The 25,947-nt window shown below is 42.0% G+C and overlaps 1 protein-coding gene across 1 annotated transcript in view; it reads right to left on the bottom strand.

The window, feature by feature from the left end:
* Positions 1 to 25,947, bottom strand: part of GRIA3 (glutamate ionotropic receptor AMPA type subunit 3) — a 430,530-nt gene that overhangs the window by 128,293 nt on the left and 276,290 nt on the right. Inside the window, exons 7-8 of the mRNA XM_033945127.1 lie at positions 10,639 to 10,806; positions 4,473 to 4,577 (exon numbers count right to left, since the gene is read on the bottom strand). Of these exons, the coding sequence (XP_033801018.1) occupies positions 4,473 to 4,577; positions 10,639 to 10,806 (273 nt within the window). The remainder of the gene's footprint in view (positions 1 to 4,472; positions 4,578 to 10,638; positions 10,807 to 25,947) is intronic.

Below are 25,947 nucleotides of genomic sequence, written 5' to 3' on the forward strand. Positions count from 1 at the left end.
AGGGGGGATCCGTAAGCCATTTGGAGCCTTGTCTGCAAAGGAAAGCCAGATGATATTCGTGGAGGCTAGGAAAATTTACTCCCCCATTTTCTTTTGTGCATTTCAATTTTTTTAAAGCGATGCGGGGAACCTTGTTATTCCATAAGAATTTTGTTAGCATAGACTCAAATTTCTTGTATTCCCCCAATGGAAACAGCACTGGAATCATTGATAATATATATGTTATTTTTGGTACAAGTACCATCTTTATTGAATCGAGGCGGCCCCACCACGTCAGCTTCAAAGGAGACCATCTTGATGTAGTAGACTGAATAATTTGAGAGATATAATCTACATTAAATAATAAAGTTTCTTGTAACGATTCACCAAAATACACACCAAGATATTTCAATTTGGTAGGATTATATTTCAGATTCAGTTCTCTGACAATATCACTACAAGGGTTACCAGCAAGGGGCATTACCTCAGTTTTCATGTTATTCAATTTATATCCAGACACCGATGAATAAGTCAGAATTGTTTGAATAATATGTGGTAGTGAATCTAGTGTGGTATAGATTTGGACGTCGTCCGCATAGGCTGATAGTTTTATCGTCAGGTCATTGACCTGAAAACCAAGAATAGACTGATTCATTCTGATGGAAATGAGGAGAGGTTCTAACGCCAAGTTAAACAGTAGGGGTGACAACGGGCAACCTTGACGCGTTCCTCTTGATGGAGTAAAAGCTGAAGAGAAGACGTCGTTGATACGAAGTCTCGTTGATGGATTAGAGTACAGGACTTGAATCATACGAATGAAATCAGAATGAAATCCAAACCAATTCAATGTTTGAAACATAAATCTCCATTCCACGCGGTCAAAGGCTTTTTCCGCATCTAAAGCCATTGTAATCCCATCAGGCATAAAAGACGAAGCTAGTGATATGATATGGGAGAAAAGCCTGGTGTTGTCACTAGCCAATCTGCATTGCATGAATCCGTTCTGATCCGAATTAATTAATTTGGGGAGTACAACTTGTAATCTAGAGGCCAGCAATTTGGCGTACAGCTTCGCATCAACGTTTATCAGCGATAGTGGGCGATAATTTTGAACCTTCATAGGGTCTTTGTCAGGCTTTAACAAGACAATGATTGTAGCTTCCGTTATTGTACCAGACGCCATACCTCGGCTGATGAGGTGATTAAAGTAGGAAACCAATCTTGGAAGTAGTTCTGATTGGAACGCAAGGTAAAATTCCACTGAAAGACCATCTGGTCCCGGCGTTTTCCGTTTTGCCATAGACCGCAACGTGACTGTAAGTTGATCTGTTGATAAAGGTTGTAAGAGAAAAGTATTATCGTTATCATCCAATTTAGGTCCATTCAAGGATGACAAAAATTTATTTATGGAATCCATACTCGGGCACTCTGTGGTATACAGATCTTTGTAGTAATTTTGGAAATGTGTACATATTGCATTGCTATCCACTAATATGTCATTCAGATCCGATTTTATAGCTGGGATGTTTGTTCTTTCAGATTTTATCTTCAAGTAATTGGCCAGCAGGTGTCCTGCCTTGTTATTAGAAGCGTAATAGTTCGCTGATTGCAGAAATATTTCTGAGGAAGCCGTAGAACTAAGTTTGTCATTATATAAAAATCGCAGCTTGTTCAATTGGGTTTGTAATGACTTATTAGATAAGTTGTTGTGATGAGCGGACTCTAGTTTGGCAATTTCCACCTCAAGATTTTGTAGGTATGCACGTTCCAATTTTCGCTTTCTAGCAGAATAGGCTATGATTACTCCTCTTATATACGATTTAAATGCATCCCAGTTTGTCTGCCAAGATGTGTCTTCTACTAGATTAAAATCAAAAAATTCACGAATATGATCCTTCACATGAGAAATAAATTGAGTATCGGACAGTAGCGATGCATTAAATCTCCAAGATCCTTTCGGTTGAGGAGAAGCGATGTTCTTCAGTTCTAGTGTAATAGAAGAGTGATCAGATATTGATATGGGTTGTATATCCGACGAGATCAGTTTATTCACCAAAGAATAGCTAATTAAAAAAAAATCAATACGAGAGTATGATATATGAGGCGGAGAAAAGAAAGTAAATAACAAGTCATCTGGGTGCATTAGTCTCCATGGATCAACTAGCTTTAGTTGGAAAATCAAATCATGTAGACAGAACCAGGCTTTGGGTTTTTTAAAGGCGACTCTAGATTTTCTATCTTTTTCTGGTGACAATATTAAATTAAAATCCCCTCCTAAAATGTAATTCGGAGAGGAAGAAGAACCAATTTCAGTTGCTAAAGACTCAAAAAAAAGAGGACTGTCTTGATTTGGGGCATAAATATTATATAGACTGAGTTGAATAGTGCCCACCTGTAATATCGTTTTAAGCCAACGGCCTTCCAAGTCATTAGCTGAAGAGACAATTGTGATGTCCGGACGTTTCCGTATCAGAGTAATGACACCATTTTTCCTGCCACAAGAAGGAGAAAAAAGAGGAGCATAGGCCCAGGAGGGCGCTATCTTCGAAGATTCCGCAGAGGTGAGATGAGTCTCTTGGAAGAATACAATGTCTGGCCGGTGTTGTTCAGCATATCTGAGTATTTTGAGTCTTTTAACAGGGTTATGAAATCCTTTAACATTTAGAGAAAGGCATATTAATGACATTGGTAAGAACAGTGCAGATATGTGACCTGTGTTATCATCATAATGGTAAGGATATATGAGTACCAGAGTAAATCATTAAGCTTCAATATATATGCATAAAGAAACAATTGCAAACACCTGCAGTATGAACTACCAAAGCACTCTGCAAGAAGGCATAAAACTAACATTAACCAGTTAACCATACTATGGGTTCAGAGAGCTGAGGTGGAAGGAAAAAAAACCCCATGAGCACTCCGTCAATCGGTGAGAAATTGAAACTGTAAGGCTTCAAAACAATTATTAAGGTATAACAACAGATATATATATCAGTAATGCATATGTGAACAGATAACACTGTAATAATTAGAAACAGCATATGGAAATAAAGGCTCAAAGTTCAGAGTAAAAAGACACATACATCATGTTTTATCTATAGCAGTAGGTCTCGCTGTTTCAATAAATTCTGCCAGTTCATCCGGCTGCAGGAAATCCTTAGTGATATTGTTATAAGTCACTCTGAAACGAGCTGGATAAAACATTCCGAATTTAGCTCCCATGGATTTAAGTTGAGGACGATATGAAAGCAGAAGTTTCCTCTTCTTAGCTGTTTCTTTGGCAAGATCCGGCAAAAAGATGATTTTATTTCCCTCAAATATTATAGGAGAGTGAAGCTTGGCATGTTGCATAATTTGTAGAACTTGCTGATGTTTTAGGAGAGAGACCAAAATGGGTCTAGGAAATTTCTTGTGAGGAGAAACAGGCAGAGGAAGTCTGAAAGCACTCTCAAAGTCAATTTTAAAATCATCCTGCATTTTCAGCAGTTGAGGCAAGAGAGCTGCTAAGAAGTCAACCAGACCACAAGCTTCCCTCCCATCCGGCAGACCTAAGATTCTGAAGCTGTTCTTTCTGGCATGATTGTCAGCAGCTTCCAGAGCACGTTCTAAGATGGCGATTTTTGAGGTCTGTTTGGTCAGGTGCTTGATTGAAGATTCTGCTGCTACTAACCTGGATTCCATAAGGTCAGATTTATTTTGAGCCACAGTAAAGTCCTCTTTCAGCGAGGTGATGTCAGCTTTCATATCTTTTATGTCCTGCTTCGTGTCCAGTAACAAGTCCCGGATTTGCCTGAGTTCCTCTAATATGGCCGCTGATGTCTCGTCCTCCATCCTGTTCACGGGAGTTTTTGATGGCGACGGCGGTTCGGCGCTTTTTCTTTTGGATGGCTTACTTGTTGCCATATTGGGGGTGAATCCGCACCGATTTACACCGGTAAAAAATTTTTTTTAAATTGCCTTTTTCGGGCGAAGATCGGGTCCCACCGACGGAGCTCGCGCTCGTGGCTTCCTAACACATCGGGCTCACTAGCGCCCCCCATCGGTCAAGCCGTTTTTGAATTACTGTGAGAATGGCAGCTTTTTACATTTTTTCCATTGACATGAATGGGTGAAATCTGATTTTCTGTTTGTAGCTCCGCCCACGTGTGCAGGTGGGCCGTGAGACCCCCAGAACATATCACCCCAGGTAGTGAGGGATCTGCATACCAAGTTTCGTTCAAATCGGTCAAGCCGTGTTTGAATTACTGTGAGAATGGCAGCTTTTTACATTTTTTCCATTGACATGAATGGGTGAAATCTGATTTTATGTTTGTAGCTCCGCCCACGTGTGCAGGTGGGCCGCGAGACCCCCAGAACATATCACCCCAGGTAGTGAGGGATCAGCATACCAAGTTTCGTTCAAATCGGTCAAGCCGTTTTTGCGTGATCGCGGCACATACACACATACATACCTCCGATTTTATATATATAGATTTAATAGGGTAAATGCTTACTTTCCGAGGTCGACTAGCTTTCATTTCGTAGACATCAATAGTATAATTTGTTCTACGCCCATAGGTGTCAAATTGAATATTCCCAGTCATTCCTTGTACTTGGACCTTAAATAGAAATCACATTATAATTAACATGAAGTATTGTAAATCATTACCACACTACTTGCCTGGATTTGCAAAAGCCAGTTTTATAATATGTCTGTAAGTTCCTATTGCTAAATCTTTGATAGAACAATGCTATTAGGGGTAAGTTCTCAAAAATCATCAAAATTTGGGCAATGGGATGATGCATGCTAGGTGGAAATTCTATAAAAGCAGTTGCGTATGCAATCACTGTGATAGAATAGTCGCATAAGTCTGTATTTATACCCCTAACTTTAAGTGCATGCACTCACGCTAACTCAATGACTGGCACAAATGTTCAGGTCTAACTGCTGACTGTTAGATGAGTAAATAGTAGTACCATGTATACTCGAATATAAACCCATCTAAATATAAACTGAGGTAACCTTTTTCATGCCAAAAAGGGTGAAAAGAAGTTGACTCAAATATAAACCGAACTCGCAGCAGTCTCACAAGGTTACCATGATAACTCGCGTTAGCCATTTTGAGTGGATCTTCGAGTGGATTGCTCTTGACTTGGCTCAACATTGGATCAACAGGGCTTAAGGTAGGCTCTTATACCTACAAGGGTGCACTAAATGGCTTAGTGAAAAATTCATCCGGATCTCTTTCGTAAGCTATTCATGGGACCATCTTGACCGACAGAACTTAGTTGAGTAAAGCCAGAGCCTTGGTAGTAACAACAGAATGACCACAATCTACATTGCTCTCTCTTACCCTCCCAAAAACGTAGCTGAACATATGCAGCGCACATTGTTTTTCCTTGTTACATGAGTTGGGTTTTTGGGGTTTTTTTTACACTGGATCTAACAATATTGACTCATGTTTAGAATAAGCCTCTAGATTTATTACCGTTCAAAAGAAATACTGGCCTAGGCAAATTTAACATTTCACGTCAATAGATTTTGATGTGCTACTCAAAAGATGTTAATATTGACATGATGTTTATGTTTAATCTTCCATGGAAGAAGACTTGGTCCTCATGATTGATTTCCTATTGCCCTCTCTTCAAATCAATTGAAATTTAATTTCTAGTTATTCAGCCAAATGAACCTCACATGGGAGAAATCAGTTAGGGCAAAAATTTATTTTAGTCAATGTGAATCTCTCTGTTGACCGAAGATTTATCTAACAATGCAGCAGTATAAACAGTTGAGAACGTGATGATGAATACAATTATGTTGAAATAATAAATAATATCTTCGAGTAAAACTTATCAAGTTAAGCCTATAAGAACCTCAGCAACACAACTTAAAGCTCAGGAACCTCATTGCTTTAAGCTTTGTGTGTTATATCCTCATCGGTTCACCCTCCTCCTAGACCTTTCCTATATATTTATGCTTTTAATTTAACTTTAATATTAATTTAATTTAAATCCATATCAAAAGATTTTTAAATATACTTAAATAATTTGCTTTAAATTAATCCACTTAGCTTTGTGGTTACACGATCAGGGCATTCAACTTCAGCTTTATCAAGATCATTCCCCTATTAGGATCACCACCTACTCTCTTGCCCCTTGCTCAAATAAAGATGGCGGCGTTCTTTTGCTTGTTTAAATCTCCCACACATAAAGCTTAAAGCAATGAGGTTTCTGAGCTTTGAGTTGCATTGCTGAGGTTCTATAGGCTTAACTTGATAAGCTTTACTCGGAGATATCTATAGTTGAATGATTGAAGATTGGATATCTCGAAAATTTGTTTGCTAATGTTGAATGAAATAATAAATAAGACATGCCAAGCTGCTAGTCCTCTTACAGGATATCCCTGGTCTGTTATGAGCTGCCTTCCCTGAGGGCTAACCAGAAGCGTAGCCAGGATTTGATATCAGGGAGAGCAGACCTTTTGTAAAATAAGCTTCAGTGTAAAGAAGAACGGCTTCTCCACATAGGCGCCAATTTATTCAAAATCTGTTTGGGGGAGCGGCTGCTCCCCTTATATAGCCCCTAGCTATGCCTCTGGGGTAGCCCAGTGGTTCACTGGCAGGGCTGGATACAATTCCCAGTTCAGCTCATCGACTTTTGGAGCCAGTGAAGGATGCTACAGACTTGTTTCTAACTCTCCCCTGGAGATGGCTGTGGTAGTGTTGGGGAGATGGTAGAGAATTTCAGTCATGCAATATTGATGCCTAGTGGCTGGACTTAAGATCCATGCTAGCTGGATTCTGGAAGGACTCACACTATATTGTAACATAGTAAATTCTAAATACTAGATTAGAAATACTAAATAAATACTAAATTCATGGCTCGCCCAAATTATACTTGACGCCTCTTCATACCTCCACTTTAGAAAAAAGCTCAAAATTCTACTTTTCAACGGACCAAATCCTTAACGCTCCCCTCTTCCGCCTTAACGTTTCCCCTTCTCCACATTAGAAAACAGATCAAAACCCTTCTTTGCAACAGACCAAACCCATAACACTCCCCTTCCACCCTCAACGCTCCTCACCTCTTCCTTTACTTTTCCGCCCGCCCCCCCTTCTAAGATTGTTGCTCCCCCTTTTCCATCTAATATGCTTTGTTCCCCCCTTCTCTTAAACTCAATTGTATTCTATTACAGCACACACTGTATGTACTCCGTATTTAGCCCTTCTCTCACCTAAATTGTTAATGTAAATGAGTTTGACCCTACGATTGCCTTGTTATGTTCTTCTTTTTTTTTCAATCGCACTGTATGTAATTCATCTATCTGTTGTGAACCGCCTTGAACTCCCTGGGTATGGCGGTATACAAAAGAAATTATTATTATTATTAAATGACATCAGATAAAGACCTGAACGGTCCCTCTAGTCTGGCCAGGGACTGCTGCAGTTATGACTAGGCAGAGTGCATTTGCAAAAGAAAGCTGTAACCAGCAGAGGTAGCTCCAATTTAGTTGGAAGTCTATAAGAATAAGCCAAAATAAAATTACTAGCTATCCACTATGGGAGTAATTTTATCAGCATTTTCATAGGAACATAAGAAAAGCCTTACAGATTCAGACCAATGGTCCATCTAGCCCAGTATCCCGTCATCACGGAGACCAATCCAGGTCACAAGTACCTGGCAAAAACCCAAATAGTATCTGCATTCCATGCTACTGATCCAGGGCAAGCAGTGGCTTCCCCCATGTCTGTCTCAACAGCAGTTTATGGACTTTTCCTCCAGAAACTTGTCCAAACCTTTTTTAAAACTAGCCACATTAACTGCTCTTACCCTAACCTCTGGCAACGCATTCCAGAGCTTAACTATTCTCTGAGTGAAAAACTATTTCCTCCTATAGGTTTTAAAAGTATCACTCTGTAACTTCATCGAGTTTCCCCTAGTCTTTGTAAATCTTGATGCTGTAAAAAATCGATCCACTTGTACCCATTCTATACCACTCAGGATTTTGTAGACTTCGATCATATCTCCCCTCAGCCATCTCTTTAAAAAGCTGAAGAGCCCTAACCTCTTTAGTCTTTCCTCATACGACAGGAGTTCCAACCCCTTTATCATCTTTGGTGCTCTATTTTCTAACCTTTTCTAGTGCCGTTATATCATTTTTGAGATAAGGAGACCAGAACTGAACACAATACTCAAGGTGAGGTTGCACCATTGAGCGATGTATTGTGTCCAAATGTTTTGCCATCAATGGACAATGTGGTTGAAGGGAGTGAAGGTGGGCACCGAGCATGTGGACAGTGCTCTGTTTGTGAGAATATGGAGGAAATTAATACCTTTATTCATCCTAAGACTAAGATTTATGACTTGAAGTAGAGTACGTCCTTCGTGTCTGCAGGTGTGATTTATTTGATGTGGTGTCCGTGTCCTTTATGTGGGAAAAGTGTCCCGAACATTGAGGAAGCGTCTGTTAGAGCATTGGCCATGTTTAAATCATGTTTCCCCGCTTCTGTCAAAACTTCACTGACTTCCGGTGATTTCTAGGATTCACTTTAAATGTACTTGCCTAACATTCAAGATCCTACATGGCATTCTTCCTCCCCTAATTCCACTATCCTGGAATTCTTCGAGACCTGACACTACCAGATCCATCCACATACTCAAACTATCTTTTCCCTCGTTAAAAGGCGTCATGTATGCAGGTAAATTAGGGAAATCCCTTTTCTTCAAATTCACTGAGCTTTGGAACAACCTCCCTGCCCCGCTGCGGAACCTAGGCTCATTCCAATTATTCCAAAAGCATCTGAAAACCTGGCTTTTCTCCAAAACGTAAAGCTATCTATTTAAAATGTAAAGCTAGCTCTCCTCTTCATAACCTCTGATTTCTTATTATGTCCTTCCCTCATTTATTGAATTACCTGTAAACCGTGCCGAGCTCTATCTTTATGGAGATGATGCGGTATACAAACTTAAAGTTTCGTTTAGTTTCTCTTCCTCTCTTTTTTCTTTCCTCTTCCTCTCTCTTCTCTCTCTCTCTCCTTTTTTTTTTTTTCTCTCTCTCTCTTTTCTTCCTCTCTCTCTTTGTGTCTCTCTTTTTTTCTCTCTCTTCCTCTATTTCTCTCTTCTTTTTTCTCTCTTTCTCATTCTTATTAAAAAGGCATCATGTATGCAGGTAAATTAGGGAAATCCCTTTTCTTCAAATTCACTGAGCTTTGGAACAACCTCCCTGCCCCGCTGCTGAACCTAGGCTCATTCCAATTATTCCGAAAGCATCTGAAAACCTGGCTTTTCTCCAAAACGTAAAGCTATCTATTTAAAATGTAAAGCTAGCTCTCCTCTTCATAACCTCTGATTTCTTATTATGTCCTTCCCTCATTTATTGAATTACCTGTAAACCGTGTTGAGCTCTGTCTTTATGGAGATGATGCGGTATACAAACTTAAGGTTTAGTTTAGTTTAGTTGTTTATCATCCCTTTTCTAATAATTCCTAGCATCTTGATAGCTTTCTTGGCCACCGCCGCCCAGATCTTTTTTTTGAGCGCTGACCCCCCCAAGGTGGATCCTGGCAACTGGTAGCTATGATTTGGATGTTTCTTCCCAATGTGCGAAAAACAAAAAGGAAATCCAACACAATCTGCAGTAAGGAAAACAAAGAAAAACTGCAGCCAAGCGTACAAAATATTCTATATTTATTATATCAAAAATTGAATGCGGTTAATGTTACCACCTTTTAACAAATCAAGGGACCCGACACGGTCCATGTTTCGGTTAACACGCCTTCATCATGGGTCCCAGGTTAACAAGGTATCAAATTAAACCGCAAACAAAAAACCATGAGCCTGTGTGAATCGGAGATGATCGCTAAACAACTTCCAATTTCCTAAGGTCTTCCTGAAGTTTTCACAGCCCGCATGCGTTTTAAGAACTTTGGTGTCATCTGCAAATTTAATCACCTCACTCGTAGTTCCAATTTCCAGATCATTTATAAATAAGTTAAATAGCACTGGTCCCAGTACAGATCCCTGTGGCACACCACTATTTAGCCCCCTCCCTTGAGAAAAATGGCCATTTAACCCTACCCTTTGCTTTCTGCCCGATAACCAATTCTTAATCCACAATTGAAGATTGCCCCCTATCTGAAGAGCTTTCCAGAAGGATGCACGACCATTTATTTCCTTAGCACAAAATTATTAGAAACAAAAGAGCTCTTCTTGTGTTTATAAAGAAATCGGTTTTATTTAAAACCAAGACATTGGCAGTGTGTTTTTCTATAATAAACCTTTTAATGTTCTTGATATAGCCTTCAATCCTTAACCCTACTCCTCTGCCAGCTGATTAACCGTTGCCCTTAACTGTATCCATGACATCCTGTTTGTCTTTGGGAAGCAGAGCTGAGATTGTGATGCCATAATGCCTCATTCCACCAATAAGGGCCAACCTCCTCAGTGATGTCACAATGGCTTCATTGTCCTGTACTCCCCTCTGTCCTCCAACCCAGCCAGTTGATTAACCGTTCCCCTTAACTGTATCCATGACATCCTGTTTCTCTGCCTTGCCTGTTTAGATTGTAAGCTCTTTCGAGCAGGGACTGTTTTCTTACTCTTTGCAGCTTTGTACAGCGCTGCGTGCGGCTGGTAGCACTATAGAAATAATTAATAGTAGTAGCAGTAGTAATATCTTACCATTTTTAGCGCTCTTTCAATGTCAATCCCTTGACTCCAGGGCACAGCAGGATTTGCTAGACAGTCTCCAGCACTGCCTCTCCGTGAAACATCGACTCGCTGCCTCCTCAGGTAACGGAAAGCCTCTGCAATGACCAGGACTGCGTCATGGGTTAATGCTGATGTATACTAGAAGAAGAACAGATGGATTGATTGATTTTATTTTAGTATTTATATAGCCTAAGTGGTTTACATTCAGGTACTCAAGCATTTTTGCCCTATCTGTCCTGGTGGGCTCACACTCTACCTAATGTACCTGGGGCAATAGGGGGATTAAGTGACTTAACCAGAGTCACAAGGAGCAGCATGGGATTTGAACCCACAACCTCAGGGCGATGAGGCTGTAGCTTTAACAATTGTCGCAAAATAAGGGGGTGAAATTGTCCTAAACAGACTGGTAGAAATAAGAACGTAAGAATTGCCGCTGCTAGGTCAGACCTGTGGTCCATCGCGCCGCGCAGTCTGCCCACGCGGCGGCCCTTAGGTAAAAGACCAGTGCCCTATTTGAGTCTAGCCTTACCTGCATATGTTCTGGTCCAGTAGGAACTTATCTAACCTATTCTTGAATCCCTGAAGGGTGCTTTCCCCTATAACAGCCTCTGGAAGAGCGTTCCAGATTTCTACCACTCTCTGGGTGAAGAAGAATTTCCTTACCTTTGTACGGAATCTATCCCCTTTTAAATGCTCTTTTTTCATCCAATAACTCAATGACTCTTATTCATCCAATAGCTCTATGAAAGTCATTGAGTTATTGGATGAATAAAAGGACATTTAATGCAATAGATTGTGTCCACCAGTCTATTTAGGACAATTTCACCCCTTATTTTGCGTCTTTGTGTTTGTGGATTTGGTTCCCTTGTTCCATGCTCTAACCACTGTGCCACACACTCCCAGAAACTACATATTTGGGATGACCTAAGGCAGAGAGGATCTTTCTCCACTTTAACAGCCAGAGAATTGGAGATCTGGATGCACTGGGGCTGTGAAGCAACAGAAATTTGTTGTTCTATTTTCAAAAATCAGAAGAAAAACAAACAAAATTGGATGTTAACTTGTTTCATTTTCCCGTTTTAGTGCACGCTCGATGGTTTCAAAGTGCACTAAAATGGGAAAAAACCAAACCGTTTAAATAAAGTTTTCTGAGCTGCTTCCTCGATCAGATAGGTTGCAGAAAGCGACGTGCATCCAAAAATATTGTATTACACGAAAACCAGACAAATCAGGTAACGTAACTCAGAACAAACATTGGGCGTTTGCACAAGGCAAAAATTTTCTGTTTTGTTTCTGGTTCATTTGGGCTTCTTATGTGATTTTTATTGTTCAGTTAATTTCACAGGCTTATTTTAATAGAAATTTTTTTTAAATAAAGCTTTAACATATATAAATTGACTTAATGCAGATTAATAATAATAATAATAATAATAATAATGATACATGATTTTGTTCTCATATACTGTACAACCATTAGCTGTTTGAGGTTTACCATAAAATTCCATATAGGAACTACACTTCTCCCTCCAAATTTGTGGGTTTAAGACTTGTAACTTTGGCTATTCGCAAATTTCTAAACCCGGCCTGACCCACCCCTACCTCCTGGACCTCTCCACACTGTACCTGGTGGCCTAGTGGTGAAGCGGGGCAGGAATAATTTTCCTACACTCTTGCCCCCTTCAGAGCCATCAACAAAAATGGCTGTTGTGAGTTCCCGCTTTAGTCTCATGAGATCACGGGAACTCACGGCAGCCATTTTTGTTGATGGCTCTGCAAGGAGCAGGAGTGTAGGAAGATTGCTCTTGCCCTGCTTCGTCGCTAGGCCATCAGGTAAGGTGTGGAGAGGTTCGGAAGGCAGTAGGGAGGTGGGGGGTGGGTCAGAGTCGGCCCTAAAAGTTATTCATGATTTTTCCATATTCGCAGGTCGGCTCTGCCCCTAACCCCTGCGAATATGGAGGGAGAAGTGTATAAACATAATGCCAACTACTGTTCCCTCTTAATTAGATAGTAAACTCCTTTGAGCAGGGACTGTTTGTTGTATAGCACTATGTGTCAAATAGTGTTATATAAATAACTAGTCTTTAAGCCCATTACATTAACAGGTGCTAGAATAGATGTGTCTGTCTGTCTGTGTTTCTTTATCTCTCTCTCCTTGGCCACTGTCTGTGTCCTTCTGTCTTCCCCCCCCCCCGAGCAAAGCTGTCTGCCCCCAGCACACACCTCCCCCCAAAGAAGCCCCCTTTCCCTCTCCCTAACTGTCTCTCCATGGCCCTCTTCTGTCTTCCCCCCCCCAGAGCACAGCTGTCTGTCCCCAGCACACCTACCCCCAAAGCAGCCCCCTTTCCCTCTCCCTATCTCTCCATGGCCCCTTCTGTTCCCCCCAGCACACCCCTCCTCCCAAAGGAGCCCCCTTTCCCTCTCCCCATGGCCTGCGATCGTGGTGGCCGGCTTTAGCGAACCTCGCAGTCCGCTCTCCAACTCGGTAGCACGTTCCCTCTGACGCGATCCCGTGCGTCAGAGGGAACGTGCTACTGAGGTTGGAGAGCGGCCTGTGAGGTTCTTTAAAGCCGGCCCCGATCGCAGGCTGCTCTGAAGAGGAGGATCATCAGTGCCGCCGGTGGCGGCAGCAGTGAGCGAGGGTGGGAGGTGTGTTCCCTGCCGAGGACGCGGGCAGGGAGAGAGCTTGCCTGCGCTTCCGGTTGGTGAGTGAGGGTGGGAGGAGGGGAGTGGCCAGAATGTTCCCTGCCACCGGGTTCTAAAATGGAACACGGCCACAGAACACACACCACAGCGGCAGGGATCACGCTGTTTTAACAGCGCATGCGCCGATAAGCTTTTATTATATAGGATAAACAGTAGTAGCTGAACATGAGTCCTTCATGTACAGTTAGTGGTGCTGTTTCACTGTCCCCTTTTCTAATAATAATAATAATAATAATTTTTGTTCTTATATACCGCCAAAGCCATAGAAGTTCGAGGCGGTTTACAGCAAGAAGTGCTGGACAATCAGCGAAGAGGTTACAATCAAAGTGAGCAATACAATTTTACATAATGAAAGAATATGAAAGCTAATAGTTCTTAGGGTTACTGGTTGAATAGGCAGAACTGAGTAGATTCTTAGTTTATAAATCGATTGAACAAATTCGTTTTTATCAGTTTTCTAAAATTGGATTAGGATGATGAGAGCGTGAAAATGTTACTAAGCCAATCGTTCCATCACCGCGTTGCATCGGTGCATGTACAGATGGAACAGGACAGGCAAGTTCTGCAGGACTCCAGGGAACCTGCCTAAACCTAGAGATTAAAAACACAAAATTGAAGCACCACCCCCTACTGGTAGCAATGCAGTTGGAGGACACCCGCTCAGTTTAGAGCAGGGGTGTCAAAGTCCCTCCTCGAGGGCCGCAATCCAGTCGGGTTTTCAGGATTTCCCCAATGAATCTGCATGAGATCTATTTGCATGCTCTGCTTTCAATGCATATTCATTGGGGAAATCCTGAAAACCCGACGGGATTGCGGCCCTCGAGGAGGGACTTTGACAGGACTTTGACTTAGAGGGAACAGTGATGCCAACAATCATGACATTTACAACCGTTAATACAGTTATCATCTAAATATCCTATAAATTTCAGACCTAAAGTATATACTTGAATATAAACTGACCCAAATATAAATCAAATGGAGGGAAGGGGGCGGGTCAGTGCTGACCCAAATATAATCCAAGACCCCCCATTTTTGTCCCATATTTTGGCCAAAAAAATCTCGGTTTATATTCGAGTATATACGGTAACCTAAATATAATTTACAATTTTCATAAAAGGCCTAGAAAAATAGAAACATAGAAATAGACGGCAGATAAGGGCCACGGCCCATCAAGTCTGCCCACTCCAGTGACCCTCCCTATCTATCTTTGCGGATAGATCCCACATGTCTATCCCATCTGGCCTTAAAATCTGGCACACTCAATAACCTGAAGTGGAAGACTATTCCAGCGATCAACCACCCTTTCTGTGAAGAAGAACTTCCTAGTGTCACTGTGCAGTTTCCCGCCCCTGATTTTCCACGATTGCCCCCTTGTTGCCATGGGACCCTTGAAGAAGAAGATGTCTTCTTCCACCTCGATGCGGCCCGTGAGATACTTGAATGTCTCGATCATATCTCCCCTCTCTCGACGTTCCTCGAGTGAGTAGAGCTGCAATGCACTCACTCCGTTGCCCTTCACTATCTCCCTTCACTTATCTATTTCTATGATCCCCCCCCCCCCCCGCAATGAGCTCTGCTCAGCTGGTAAGTCCTCCTATCTGTGCCCTTCTCTTCAACTGCCAACTCCAGATTCCTTCCTTCTGCCTTGCTGCACCACATGCTTGGAACAAGCTGCCCAAATCCCTACGGTGGGCTCCATCTCTGGCAATGTTCAAAGCCCAGTTAAAAGCCCACCTCTTTGTGAGTGCTTTCGACTCCTAACTCCTCTCACCTTGGGTTCTGCATCCCCAGCCCTATATGTCAACAATTTCCTAAAATTAGCATAATCATATTTACAACTCATTGCCAAAAGCAAAAAATTCCATATCATTGGCACCGGTAACATAAAGGACTCCTTTTACAAAGGTGCGCTAGCGTTTTTAGCACACGCACTATTCCGCGCATTAAGGCCCTAATGCACCTTTGTCAAAGGAGCCCAAAGACCTAAACTGTCCTTATGTTCTAATTTAACAAGATTTAGGGGGAAGTTATCAATGTGGGCTATTGTTAACATTAGGGTTACCAGATTTGAGTTAAAAAAAAAATCCGGACCCATAGCCCCGCCCCGTACAGACCACGCCACACTCCAGCCCCATCCTCTCAACTGTTCTCATAGGTTGGGAGGCTATCCGCGCATGACATCACCGCGTTGCATCGGCGCATGTGCAGATGCCCTTCCGACGTGGTCCCAGAGAAGAAGCTTTTCAAAACCCGGACAAAATGCCGGATTTTGAAATGCCGTCCGGATGACCGGACATTCCCTCAAAAAAGAGGACTTGTAACCCTAGTTAAGATATGTTATTTTACTGTTCACCTCAGTTAGTAATTCTCATTGCATACAATGGAACCTGTGCCAAAACAACACAAGTTAGTGGCAGAATAAAATGTCTTAATTGTAGCCCACATTGACAACTATAGGGTCTTTTTTCTAAGTACGCCTAGTGCAGCAAAAAAATAGAGTACCCGGAACATTGCTTAGATTACTGCAATCTACTCCTAACCGGTATTCCTCAGTGTCTCCTCTCCCCCTTGCAATCTTTGCAAAACTCTGCTGCGCGACTCATCTTCTACCAACCTCACTACGCTTGTATCACCCCTCTCCTTAAGTCACTTCACTGGCTCCCTATCTGCCTTCGCATACAGTTCAAGATCTTACTGCTGACCTACAAGTGTGTTCATTGTGCTGCCCCTCAATATTTTATTTATTTATTTAATTTATTCGATTTTTTAGCCCGTCCTCCCAAAAGAGCCCAGAATGGGTTACAATGAATATATTGGTGCATTAAAATTATAAGTAAGATAGGTACTTAGAAATTCCCTTACTGTCCCGAAGGCTCACAATCTAACTAAAGTACCAGGAAAAATGACAATTAGAAGAGTAATAAAGAAAGAAAATAGAGATAGAGGAGAAAAATAAGAAATTAAACATACTAATAAGATTACAATGATCTAAAGGAATTTGAAAGGTTAAAAAGAGGGGAGATAAGAATAGATGCAGAGGGAGACCCGATGAAGCAATAGAAATTTAAATGAAATTTGAATGATAAAATAAAACAAAATAAGTGGTAAAACAATAAGTGAGATTAAAAAATATATCATAAACTAAAAAGAAGTGAAAATAAAATCAAAACAGTCAAAACTGAAGTCCAGCTTGAACGGGCCCCCGAGCCAACCGTTGGTCCGATGGCCGGACTGCAGCCCTCCTCCGTTTGCTCTCCCCTGCTGGAATGTGGGAGGAGCGAAGACAGTGTTGGGTGCCCCGCTGGAACGGGCCCCCGAGCCGACCGTTGGTCCGATGGCTGGACTGCAGCACTCCTCCGTCGGCTCTCCCCTGCTGGAATGGGGGAGGAGCGAAGACAGTGTCGGGTGCCCCGCTGGAACGGGCCCCCGAGCCGACCGTTGGTCCGATGGCCGGACTGAAGCCCTCCTCCGTCGGCTCTCCCCTGCTGGAATGTGGGAGGAGCGAAGACAGTGTTGGGTGCCCCGCTGGAACGGGCCCCCGAGCCGACCGTTGGTCCGATGGCCGGACTGCAGCCCTCCTCCGTCGGCTCTCCCCTGCTTCATTTATTATTATCTCTCTCCTTAGGAGACGTCTTAACATTTTTGTTCGATCAGTTAGCAAGGAGTGTTCAACCGGTGAGTCTACACCGCTCATAATTTAAATCTTTCCGCAATATTGTCGGTTCCCTACAGCAGATACGAAATGTGTCATGTCGGAACCTGGTACCTGAGAACTAAAGGCAAAGGAGAACCGGCATGGCTTACCATACAGGTGAAGGAAGCCATAAAAGAAAAGAAGGACTCTTTCAAAAAATGGAAATGCACGAAGACAACCGAAGCCTGGAACAAACATAAAGATAAACAGAAGAAATGTCACAAGGCGGTGAGGGATGCAAAACAGGACTATGAGGAAAAAAATAGCCCGGGAGGCTAAAAACTTCAAGCCCTTCTTTAGATACGTGAAAGGGAAAAAACCTGCAAAAGAGGCAGTGGGACCCCTGGACGACAAGGGAAGAAAAGGGTACATCAAGGAAGATAAACAAATCGCAGACAAACTAAATTCCTTCTTTGCGTCCGTCTTTACGAAGGAGGACACCTCAACAATACCTGAAGCGGAGAAACTGTTTACAGGAGAAATAGAGGACAGCCTCACCACAGTTGAAGTGAACTTAGATCAGATATACTACCAGATCGACAAACTTAAAAGTGACAAATCCCCTGGACCGGACGAAATTCACCCGAGAGTCTTGAAGGAATTGAAGGTTGAAATCGGAGAGTTATTGCAAAAACTTGCAAACCTGTCAATCAGAACTGGTCAGATACCAGACGACTGGAGGAAAGCGAACATCACGCCAATCTTCAAAAAAGGATCGAGAGGAGAACCGGGCAACTATAGACCTGTGAGTCTTACGTCTGTCCCCGGCAAGATGATTGAATCACTGATCAAGGATAGCATAATTCAGCACTTGGACACACACGACTTGATGAAACCCAGTCAACATGGATTCAGGAAAGGGAAATCGTGTTTGACGAATTTACTCCAATTCTTTGAGACCGTGAACAAGCAAATTGATAGTGGAAAGCCGGTGGACATAATATACTTGGACTTCCAGAAAGCATTTGACAAAGTTCCACATGAAAGACTTCTCAGGAAACTACAAAGCCATGGCATAGAGGGAGATATACAAAGATGGATAGGCAAATGGCTGGAAAATAGGAAGCAGAGAGTGGGCATAAATGGGAAGTTCTCCGACTGGGAGAAAGTGACTAGTGGTGTACCCCAGGGCTCGGTACTTGGGCCGATCCTTTTTAATATTTATATCAATGACCTGGAAAACGGAACATCCAGTGAGATCATCAAGTTTGCAGACGACACAAAACTCTGCCGGGAAATCAGATCGCAGGAGGACAGTGAGGAACTCCAGAGCGATTTGTGTCGGTTAGAAAACTGGGCGGAGAAATGGCAGATGAAGTTCAATGTGGAGAAATGCAAGGTAATGCATTTAGGCAGTAAAAATAAGGAATACGAGTACAGAATGTCAGGTGCAACTCTGGGAAAAAGTGAACAAGAAAGGGATCTGGGTGTACTGATAGATAGGACCCTGAAGCCGTCGGCACAATGCGCGGCAGCGGCAAATAAGGCAAATAGAATGTTGGGCATGATAAAGAAAGGAATCTCAAGTAGATCGGAGAAAGTTATAATGCCGCTTTATAGGGCAATGGTCAGACCCCACTTGGAATACTGCGTCCAACATTGGTCTCCCTACCTAAAGAAGGATATAAAACTGCTGGAGAGGGTGCAGAGGCGAGCAACTAAACTAGTGAAGGGTATGGAGAAACTGGAATATGAGGATCGACTTAAAACACTGGGATTGTTCTCCCTTGAGAAAAGGAGACTGCGTGGGGATATGATCGAGACCTTCAAAATACTGAAAGGAATCGACAAAATAGAGCAGAGAAGATTATTTACATTGTCCAATTTGACACGGACAAGAGGACATAAAATGAAGCTAAGGGGGGGCAAGTTCAGGACTAATATCAGGAAGTTCTGCTTCACACAGAGAGTGGTTGACATCTGGAATACTCTCCCAGGGGAGATTATTGCAGAATCGACAGTCCTAGGCTTCAAGGGCAAACTAGATGCATATCTCCTTGAGAGAGGCATATAGAGATATGGTTGGCTATAGGGTAACCCAGGTGTATACCTGGCAGGGCCTCCGCGTGTGCGGATCACCGGACTAGATGGACCGAAGGTCTGATCCGGAGATGGCGCTTCTTATGTTCTGCAAGTTATAAGATAAGTTTGCTGTTTGTATCCCAAGTTTAAACGCATAAAGAAGAATCGTTTAGCCTCAGTGGCACCCAAAGTCAACAGTTTAAACATCTATACTACCTACAAATGGTGCTTTAAAATGCGATGATTGGGTGGTGAGACAGTAGTGTTGGGGTCCGCCCCTGTTATTGTCTCCATGACTGAGCACAAAAGCTACCAAATGTAAGCAAGATTGAGACTGTACATTATGAGAATTGTTATGAGTGATTATTTCATTATACTTAAGGACTCTCTTTGTGTAGCTAGTATCCTTGCAGGATTACTCCCAGCTACAGGGGGACTACTGACAGCAGAAAGAAGACCTGCACCTAAGTGCCGTCAGGGATCTAGAAGGAATATAAATATGGCATAAAATCTTGTTTTCCCCACATTGAACCAAAACTCTGTTGGTGCAGGTTTTGTATATTGCAGCAGGGCTGGCATTAAAAGGGTGCCAATGGAGCACTTGCCCAGGGCTCCCAAGCTTGCCCAGAACTGAAGGCAGATTAGCTTGTTGGCAGGCTCCTTGCAGATTTCTGCCTTAGGCCCCAGCTGTCTTGCCTAGCAGAGTGGTTTGCTGCATCATCACGTTTCAAGTTTGATTTAAAATTGGATTAATCGCTTAATCATACTTCTAAGTGATGAACATGGCTAAATTTCTTTTTTACAATGTTCAGGGGAACAATATATGTGACATAGACTTGACGTACAGGAAATACGCTACAAATAGGAAAAAAGGGTAAGAAATACAATAATTGATAGAAAATGAGACAAATAAGGGCTAAGACAGCAGAAAGGGTTAAGCAAGAAGGGTTAGGAATAGTCAGAGGTCAGAATTTGAGGGTGCAGTCCAAACATGGGGAACTAACAGTCAAAAGCATCTTTAAAAAGAAAGCATCTTAACTTGGTCTTAAATCTGTATGTAAGAACATAAGAATTGCCGCTGCTGGGTCAGACCCGTGGTCCATTGTGCCCAGTAATCCACTCCCACGGCGGCCCTTAAGTCAAAGACTAGTGCCCTGAGACTAGCCTTACCTGCGTTCGTTCTGGTTCAGCAGGAACTTCTCTAACTTTGTCTTGAATCCCTGGAGGGTGTTTTCCCCTATAACAGCTTCTGGAAGAGCGTTCCAGTTTTCTACCACTCTCTTGGTGAAGAAGAACTTCCTTATGTTTGTACGGAATCTATCCCCTTTTAACTTTAAAGAGTGCCCTCTCGTTCTCCCTACCTTGGAGAGGGTGAACAACCTGTCTTTATCTATTAAGTCTATTCCCTTCATTATCATGAATGTTTCGATCATGTCCCCTCTCAGTCTCCTCTTTTCAAGGGAGAAGAGGCCCAGTTTCTCTAATCTCTCACTGTACAGCAACTCCTCCAGCCCCTTAACCATTTTAGTTGCTCTTCTCTTGACCCTTTCGAGTAGTATTGTGTCCTTTTTCATGTATGGCGACCAGATGCTCTTCCCTTAAGGGAATGGGGAGGGAATTCCACATTTGTGGTGCTGTAACAGAGAAAATTTATTGTCGTCATGTGTTAATGATTTTAAGGGAGGGGATAGTCAGTAAATGTTGGTCATTGGATCTGAGCATTCCAGCGGGAGCATAAGGAATCAAGAGTCTGTCAATGAAGGCTGGGGTTTTATAAAGAAATGACTTAAGGATTAACAAGCATATTTTATAGGTTATTCGATGAGACACTGGGAGCCAGTGAGATTTTTTAAGGAGTGCCAAAACATGGTCAAATTTATTTGCTTTCATATGAGTTTAATAGAAGCATTTTAGATAATTTATAAGCGCCTTATTTCCTTTTGGGCATTTCCCTTAAATAGGGCGTTACAGTAATCGATTCTGGAAATCACCAGAGAATGTATCAGTATGTTAAGTGATTTGGGCTCTAACAATTTGGAAACCACATGAATTTGACATAATCTAAAAAAAGTAGATTTGATTACACTTCCGATCAACTCATGATATAATAATTTCTGATCAAATATAGTGGTAACCGCCTGTATTCTGTAGTTTAAACTTGAATGGAACCTTCTCCTTAGAGCTCAGACTGCTTCGCCTCTTCCTATATACAACAGCTGCCATAAGTAAAATATTTATGCCCCTCACTGGTTGAACAGGGATGAGGAAAGACTACGTCATTGATAATTTTTTTAGACAATGCTGTAAACCCTTTCACTCAGACTTATGTACTTAAGAGCAATTTTCCTCCAAAGATGCAAAAAGTAAGTCACAAATAATAATAATATATGCTCAGACACCCGGAGACCACTTGGGGGACTTAGCCCCAAGTCTCACCATCCAATCATCGCATATATGTGCATATATTGAATTTCATTTCATGTGAAAAAACTTTAGATGTTGAGTGTTCAAAAAATGTGAAAACACAAACTTATCTTGAACGGTTTCAGGGTCCCAACATGGAGTACGTTTTGTTTCCTGCTTCAGGGAATCTGAATCAACTTATGAATTCACCCTTTAAAGGTCTCTGCTTATTATAAGCATCTCTACTAGTAGACTCTTTCAGATAACAGCTGTATTGAAAGATGATTGGGTGGTGAAACCTAGGTTGGGGTTAAGTCCCCAAGTGGTCCCCAGGTCTCTGAGCATATATTATTATTTTTTGTATTTTTGGTGAAAAATTGCTCTTAAGTACGTAAGTCTGAGTTTGAGGGTTTACAGCACTGTCTGCTTATTGGTCATTCTCAATTTTCCTTCACATATACAAGAGTTTCTTTCCCTAGGTGTGTTTTTTAATGAATTTTTTTTGCCATGATGGAAAGCTATATCCCTTCAATGGTGCCCAACATGGAGGAAGCCAAAAACTGTGTTGCAGTAAAAGCAATGGAGAATTTATTGCATCATCTCACTAGCTCAAAGTTTTAACCTGTGAGTTATTTTCTCTGTATGGAAGTTATGGGGTCATCTCTTGTGCCACCAGGTACAAGGAGCGCATGTGGAGAAACATCTGGGCAGAAGCATTCATCCTTTCTCTTTGGCACAAGGCAATATAATGAAAGAAAATGAAACAAAACCCTCCTGTACCTGATAGCTTTAGACAGCTGTTTATCAGCTTGTAGATGGCAGGACAATATTCTACAGTTGACTGGACACCAGAATTATTCTCCTGTGCATTCAAGTACTGAACTTCACTCGATTCTGAAATAGTTCATGCTGGTTTGCGAAGGACTGATAAAAGCTTTACAAACAAAAGATGTATCTAAGCAAACTTCGGGGAACATTTATATTTTTATGGGACTTTGGAAGGATTTTGAGTGAAAAAAAAAAGGATCTGTTTTAAAAAGTTGTCTCCTCGGTTCAGGCTACTAACTCATCCAGGGACCTGCCTCTGTGAAAGCAAGTTATAGACTTATCCTACGTTATCCTTCCATTTCTTTGTTTCCATGATTACTTGGAGTCTTTTTGAAGGAGGAAAAAAGTTTAGATAGATTTAAAGGATGTCTGAAAAGGTTCTTATTCAAAGATGCTTTCAAATCTTAGCAACTTTAACAAGACATCTTCGACATCAATTTGCAGAAATTCAAGAACTTTCTCGCCTACGCACTTTGAATTGATTTAGCCCCCTCCTTTTGTTTTCACCTTTTTATGTTTAACTTTCCTTCACTTATTGCATTTCATCCCATTTTTCTCTGTGTCTCAGTATGTCTATCAATGCCACTGTCTGCGTTTGATCAGGTTTGTTTATATACGTTATATGAACCTTCCCCTTTTTAAATCATTGTACGTCGCCCAGAAGTTTTGATAGGTAATTAATCAAATTTTAAATAAAACTTGAAACTTGAAAAACTTACTATAGTTCCATTTCATTGGACGCAAGAATTTGCCCCATCTGAAGTCTTCTCTTAAACCTATACTACCAAATAACTATTGACTTGTCTCTAATCTTTTTTCTCTCTCCAAAATAACAGAGATGATCTATACTCAGTTTATTTATTTTATTAGCAAGACAAATGCTCTATACTAGTGGTGCCTGATTCACGATTCGAATCGATTCACTGATTCACTTTGGGTGAATCGATTCGAATCAATTCCTTTTAAAAAAAAATTGGTCTCCCGATTCGGTGACTGAGTCACCAGCCAAGGATAACATGACCGATACACAAGCAAAACGTTCCTACAGTGACTCTCGAGGCCGAAGTGAAGAAGGTACTTGTGACCTGGGTTGGCCACTGTTGGAAATAGGATACTGGGCTTGATGAAAAGGAAATGGAACTTGTATACCGCCTTTTTGTGGCTTTTGCACTTCAAAACGGTGGGTGTTGGAGGATTAAGTGATTTGCCCAGGGTCACAAGGAGCAGCTGTGGGATTTGATCTCACAACCTCTGGGGACAGAGGCAGCAGCTCTACCAGAGAGCCACACCTTCCCCCAGTAGAAGTTTGGGTTGGAATAAATGCAGAAATAAGTGCTGATATTAACAGTTGGTGGACGAAGCATTCCGTTCCAGGTACAACAGGCATTTGTACTTGGTGACATGCCTTCAGTGGTTGCCAGGTAACCATGAGTGCCGATGTAGATTTACTGTACATAAGTGTATTAGCTAGTATGTGCTGCCTTTTATTATTGTAATTTATAGCAGCCATGTCCCTACCACAGAATGACTGGGCTCTGGATTAATGCCTGAGAAATTTAAATACTCTGCAATGAATCATTTCAGGGCTGCACAATCTGTAAAGCACACACGGCCATTTTCCAGGTACAAAAGGGGCAAGAGCACTTTGGGACAACAGCGACATTCTTTAAGTAAATCGTACAATTTTGGTTAAGAAAATATATGATGAAAGCCCATTTAAAGAGAGTGCAAAAGAATTGTGAAGAAAGGCAAAACTGTTCATATATACATGTGGAGGGGCATAATCGAAAGGAACGTCTAAGTCCGTTGTCGTCTAGGTCGCAATTTGTCCAAAGTAAAAAAACTGCTTAGGACACATTTTCGAAAAATACGTCCAAAATTTTTTTTGTTTCGAAAATCATCTAAGTATACGTCCTGCCGATCTGATCGTCCAAGTCACTAAATCGTACATCTTTATACCACATTTTCGTTCAAATCCAAAATGCCTAGAACAAGCCCTGTTGGGCGTGGGAGGGGTCTGCAAAGTGATGGACTGAACACCCAGACATGGCACCTAAATAGTGGGGTACCTTACAGGGCACTGCTGTGAACTTCACAAAAAGGGTGCCATGTCTTCATCTCACTACAGCTCCCTTATAGGTCATGGTGAGCCCCACAAACCACCTCCAGAATCCCCTAGACCCACTTATCTACCCAATAGCCCTTAAGGCTGCAGGAGCCACTTATATGCCAGTACAAAAGGGTTTTGGGGGTGTGCACATGTTTCAATATCAATGCAGTGATTACAGGGGTTTATGGGCATGGGTCCTCCTCTCCATGGGTCCCTAACCCATCCCCAAGACGCCTCTGTGCAGCACGATTAGGCTTTCCTAAGCCAGGCTGCCAGGTGATGATGTTCCGGAGGCACAATTTTCAAGTTGTGATTAATATTTTTATGGGGGTGGGGGAGGGTCAGTGATCACTGGGGTAGTGTGAGGGGTCTGTATTGCAGTGCTTATCTGGTGACTTTAGGTGGGTTTTTGTGACTTAGACCATGTTTTAAATGGCCTAAGGCACTATGAAGGCCTAGTTTGTTTAGAAATACGTCCAAAACCTGTTTTTATTATTGGCACTTGGACGTATTTTGACAATGTTCGTCCAAGTGCCGACTTAAGCCGGTTTTTGGATGTTTTTCTCTTTCGATTATGAGCCCCATATTTTTTTTGCCCTAATACCAGAAATAAGGAAGGCTGCAAACTGGATCCAGATTTGAAAGGCAGGATTGGTTCAGTCCTGGTAGTACTTTTAAAAAGGCTCTGAGGATGCCAAACCTTTTCTAGAATATCTGCAGAGGCACATATATATATATGTATGAGTAGCCATTTTACAAATATATATATAAATGAATATAAACCTGGAAGATTCCATAAAGAGGTGTCTATTGGGCTTGTTTTCAAGAAAGCAATATGTCCAAAAAGTGGCCTATAGGAGCAGATAAGAGTTTTCTTGACAAGCCTTCCGAATCACTATTTTCAAAACCCATTTTGAAGACAAATTTCTATGCAGTTTGTCTGCGGTGTGTCTAAATCTCAAGGGGGTTTTGTTGGAGGTGTGTTCTGGGTAGGGCTAGGGAGGGCTTATGATTTGGACTTTTTTCAGCAATAATGAAACATTGCAGAGTATGTCCAGTTTGGATGTTTGAGGCTAGACCAGTTTTCATAATGAACAAGTACCAAAAAGGTGCCCAAACTGACCAGAAGGGACAAAGACATGATTCTACCTTACTCCCCTAGTGGTCAATGACCCTCTCCCACCCACCAAAGATGCGATGAACCAGTACATACCTACCTGTATAACATCATTCTAGGGTTACCAGATTTTCCGTAATGAAAATCCGGACCCAAGGCCCTGCGCCCCAGGCCTGCCCGGTTCTGCCCGTCCCCGCCCCATCCCGCTCAAGTCACGCCCCGTTCTGCCCCCCCAGCCCGCCCCCTCAACCTGCTTGCTTGTTGGAAGGGCACCTGGATCATGCACTGGTGTGATGCAATGATGTCACAAGCGTGCATGTGACATCACCACATTGCACAGATGCTGTTCCGACGTCGCTGCTAGATGGAAGCTTTTTAAAACCGGGACAAAGTGTCCTTGAA

This window comes from Geotrypetes seraphini, chromosome 5, assembly GCF_902459505.1.
Source record: "Geotrypetes seraphini chromosome 5, aGeoSer1.1, whole genome shotgun sequence".
NCBI lineage: Eukaryota > Metazoa > Chordata > Amphibia > Gymnophiona > Dermophiidae > Geotrypetes > Geotrypetes seraphini.